At 40.1% G+C, this 4848-nt stretch overlaps 1 protein-coding gene across 1 annotated transcript; it reads right to left on the bottom strand.

The window, feature by feature from the left end:
* Positions 1 to 948: 948 nt before the first annotated feature.
* LOC111083656 lies at positions 949 to 3364 on the bottom strand. Its single transcript, XM_022380300.1, has one exon. The coding sequence runs from the start codon at positions 2511 to 2513 to the stop codon at positions 999 to 1001; it is 1515 nt and encodes a 504-aa protein (XP_022236008.1). The 5' UTR covers positions 2514 to 3364; the 3' UTR covers positions 949 to 998.
* Positions 3365 to 4848: the final 1484 nt, after the last annotated feature.

The raw sequence follows: 4848 nt of genomic DNA on the forward strand, positions 1-4848 counted from the left end.
GCGAGCAAGTTTGATGTGACGGGGGATGAAGACGTTAAGCACATATTGGATAATAAATGATGCGAAGTATCAAGACTGTTTTCCAATCAAGCAGATACGTCACGGACATAGCTCACAGTATGGCTTATGTTTACATTTACCGTAGTTCGTCTTAAAACTTGGGTTTAAAATGTTAATAAGTTACTGAGCTCAGTAAGCTACATTCATATTTATTACATCTCAACGTCAAGCCACATTTTCCATGGTTGGGTCAAAAGGGGTGAAGGTCAACTCTCATTACTCGGTTCTACAAACGGCCCAGCATGGCCAGGTGGTTAGGGTGCTCTATTCGCAATATGAGGGTCGCGGATTCGAATCCCCGTCCCATTCGTTTAAATCTGCGAGTAAAGGGTTTGTTTGTTTAAATCTGCGAGTAAAGGGTTTGTTTGTTTAAATCTGCGAGTAAACGGTTTGTTTGTTTAAATCTGCGAGTAAGGGGTTTGTTTAAATCTGCGAGTAAATGGTTTGTTTGTTTAAATCTGCGAGTAAAGGGTTTGTTTGTTTAAATCTCGAGTAAATGGTTTGTTTGTTTGTAGTTAATCACAAAGGGTTATATGTGCCAGTGGGGTGGGAGTGAGTAAAGGGAACGTAAAAGGGGGTACGTCACATTTCACTTAGTCTTCTTATGGATGGTTGTTTTTTATCATTGTTGCTGTTTCGGGATTTTCCCGCGAAGCCATGCTACCGGCTATCTGGCCATGGCCACCCTTAATTTTGAACTGATAGACTAGAGAGAAGGCTGCTAGTCGACAGCACACACCGCCAACTCTTGGGCGAATAATAAAATTTGGCGGTCACTCTTATAGCGCACCCATAGCTCAAAAGTATGGAGCGTGTTTTTGCGACAACGCGAGTCGCGAACAGGGAATTATCAGATTCACAGTCCGAAAAAAACTAACTACTAGAACACTTCCGTGAATGATTGTAAATCAATGTATTTTAAACTGTAATTACTCCTTTCAGTGAGAGATATTAATGTTTATGTCCGACGAAACGGCGGAGAAATTACACACAAAGTCCCAGTTCCTCAGACGCGTCTGTACTGCCTGGACCAGTTGGTCCTTCCAACGATAAATCCTGCGGTCCACCACAGAGGTCGTGTTGATACAGTCGTTTCCTCCGAACTCACAGATACGGTAGTGGTGCAGAAACCCAATACTCGAGGGAATGTCCACCATGGCACGACCCGGAAGGAACTCCCACACAAAATGGTTGCCCATTTCCACCACGCGTTCTGGAAGCACGATGCACTTGGAGCGCTGCTTGTGAGGGTGAAACTTCAGTTTCCTCATAGTTCTTTCTAGTGTTACCAAATGTAGAGGCAAACTGCTGGACTTCGGATCTTTTGGCCACTGAAGATAAAAAAAAGAGTTTTGGAATGAGTAAGCACCCGTTTTCGCTGGTTTTTTATTGATGAGAAAGCCCAGCATTTCGATAAGGGATTCGCTCTTGTGGGGAACAATGAATTCATCGAAATCAATCATTAAGACAAACCGAAACCTATACATCGTTCTGTACAAACAGTCGTTTAGAGCAGCGAACAAGCCCTCTGTCCGGATCTCTTTCTGGGACACCAAGTCTAGTTTCCAAGGAAGAACGGTCATCATTCCGTTTGCCATATATTGTCGCATAACACACGCAACGTCATGGCCGATTGTATTATTGTATAGTACGAAATGTTGAGCGCCAAAAATTCTGTTTAATTCGATAAATTCGATAAAGTTTAAGAGTTTGTTGTAACTGTAATGCATGGGCTTTACACACACTGCTATTCCTTGAGAGGAAGTTGAGTCTTTTTTATTGTTATGCACGACCAACCAGTTCGTAATTTCGGCGTTTTCTGAACTAATTATGGACACCCTTTCTGGCAATGTGGAAAGGCCCTTACTTAACGGACACAACACAAAATAAGCACTGTATTTCAAGTTCCAGTTTTCTTGTATTAATTTGTTGAATGCGGGAACGGTTACGGGAGGATAACCACCTGCAAACCAAAACTTACACATTACTTTGTTCGCGTTTCGTGTTCGCGCAGCCGCAATCACCCGAACCAGACGTACTCTTCGATCATCTAAATAAGCAGAGAAAACAAAGAATTTATCTTTTGTACCCCTAACGGACTGCCAGTGATCAGCATTTTTACTCCCAAGTAATTCGTCGTCCTCGTCCTGTTGAGAATCGTAGTACAGATTCACAATAATATCCAAATCTTCTTCTGTAATGACTTGTGCAAGCTCTCTAGCCACGTGAGGGGGCAGCACTATCTCTTTATTCGTATCTTTCTTCCACCTCAGCCTTTCAAAAAAACTAAATTCCATGGAGGCATTCTCTTCAACGAAAAATATTTCGGTAAACAGAATACTGAGAAAGAAAAGCATAAACATCAAAACAAAATAGAATGATTTGTTTCTTCGATCGTTTATACGATTAATACCCGCCATTTTTCCTGACTGAATCCTTCTCCGAATAGGCATGCTTCAAAGTGTTGATAACAAACAAGGCTTCAAAGTTTCCACGCCACTTCTTGTCTAAGTGTTGATAACAAACAAGGCTTCAAAGTTTCCACGCCACTTCTTGTCAAAGTGTTGATAACAAACAAGGCTTCAAAGTTTCCACGTCACTTCTTGTCAAAGTGTTGATAACAAACAAGGCTTCAAAGTTTCCACGTCACTTCCTGTGAAAGTGTTGATAACAAACAAGGCCATAAAGTTTCCACGCCACTTCTTGTCCAAGTGTTGATAACAAACAAGGCCATAAAGTTTCCACGCCACTTCTTGTAAAAGTGTTGATAACAAACAAGGCTTCAAAGTTTCCACGCCACTTCTTGTCAAAGTGTTGATAACAAACAAGGCCATAAAGTTTCCACGCCACTTCTTGTCAAAGTGTTGATAACAAACAAGGCTTCAAAGTTTCCACGCCATTTATTGTCCAAGTGCTGATCACAAACGAGGCTTCAAAGTTTCCACGTCACTTCTTGTCAAAGTGTTGATAATAAACAAGGCTTCAAAGTTTCCACGCCACTTCTTGTCTAAGTGTTGATAACAAACAAGGCTTCAAAGTTTCCACGCCACTTCTTGTCAAAGTGTTGATAACAAACAAGGCTTCAAAGTTTCACGTCACTTCTTTTCAAAGTGTTGATAACAAACAAGGCTTCAAAGTTTCCACGTCACTTCTTGTCAAAGTGTTGATAACAAACAAGGCTTCAAAGTTTCCACGCCACTTCTTGTGTGTACAGAAAATAAATCGTTCCTAATATTAAACCACATCTCAAAATCTTTGCTTCTTATACTCTGTCTGAACCATTTATTTTTCAGCCAGACTGTGGAACCTGAAAAGGATACGTATATATTTATATGAACATATTTATTTGATTTTTTAAACCAATGTATTTCAGAAAACGATAATACAATTCATAATAATGAAGGAACTTTAACAATAAGTGGCCCCGTGGCAAATTTATGGATTTAAAAGCTGGCTAGCGGGATTCGAACCTGTGTTAAATCACAAACTATTCCTCGCACTTGACATCGTGAGTGCATTAAAAAAGTGACAGTTAATTCCTTAAGGTTGATGGCAGCGTGCTGCTGATTAGCTGCTTTGCCTCTGATCAGTAGCTCAAAGGTAGAAACGACAGCGGATAGCTCTGGTGGCTTTGTCGTAAATCCAAAGAACAAAAAAGGTTTTAGTTAATCATACTTGTGCAACGAGAGCAACAAGCTAAAACGTTTATTACATAAGTAGTGGTAGGGACAGTAAATATATATCGGACTGACTGTTGACACAAAATGGAAACCGTGAACTTATTAGGAACATGTAGTCATCGAAGTTACTTACTGAATTACTGAGAAAGTTCTCGCTTTACTTGTTGGAAAAGTAAAATTTTTTACACAAACATTACACTGTCATAAACAGATTTTCTGTTGTTGTTATATTTTTGCAAATTTTATTTGTTGATTGTTTGTTTGTTTGTTTGGAATTAAGCACAAAGCTACACAATGGGCTATCTGTGCTCTGCCCACCACTGGTATCGAAACCCGGTTTCTAGCGTTGTAATTCCGCAGACATACCGCTGTGCCACTGGGGGTTTATTTGTTGAAAAAGTACAATTTTATACCCAAAAATTACCCTGTCATAACTAGAATTTGTGTTGCTGTTACATTTTTGCAATTTTATATGTAGGTATTGCCCCCAGTGGCTCAACGGTACGTCTTGAGGTTTAGAACGCTAAAAATTGGGATTCGATACTCTCGATAGACAGATAACCCATTGTTTGGATTTGTGTTTAACAACAAACAAGCCCCTCCAGTGGCATAGGAGCATGTTTGCGGACTTACAACACTAGAAACCAGGTTTTGATACCCGTGGTGGGCAGAGCATAGTTAGCCCATTGTGTAACTTTGTTCTTAACTACAAACACACAGTAGTATGTACGTAAGTTTTGTCCAAATGGAGGTTTAAAACTTCATGTTTTTAGGTAAGTCATTTAAATGTTTAAACACCAGAAAATCATATCTAAAAACTGTTTAGTTATTAATAGAGTACTTCTCACGCTTACAGATACAGAATCAGCGCACTCTATCACAAAGTATGTTCTTTATCAACAACCTACAGAAGGGCTATCTGCGCTAGCCGTCCCTATTTTTTCTAGTGACAGAATAGAGGGAAGGCAGCTAGTCATCACTACCCACCGCTAACTCTTTGGCTACACTTTTATCAATGAACAGTGGGATTGACCGTCAAATTATAACGCCCCCACGGCTGAAAGGGCGAGCATGTTTGGCAAACCATTTACTCGCAGATTTAAACAAA

Source organism: Limulus polyphemus, unplaced genomic scaffold (assembly GCF_000517525.1).
Source record: "Limulus polyphemus unplaced genomic scaffold, Limulus_polyphemus-2.1.2 Scaffold10553, whole genome shotgun sequence".
NCBI classification, from domain to species: domain Eukaryota; kingdom Metazoa; phylum Arthropoda; class Merostomata; order Xiphosura; family Limulidae; genus Limulus; species Limulus polyphemus.

Bases quoted from the DNA above. Each gene is read 5' to 3' on its own strand.
- LOC111083656 (XM_022380300.1), bottom strand. From the start codon at position 2,513: ATGCCTATTCGGAGAAGGATTCAGTCAGGAAAAATGGCGGGTATTAAT.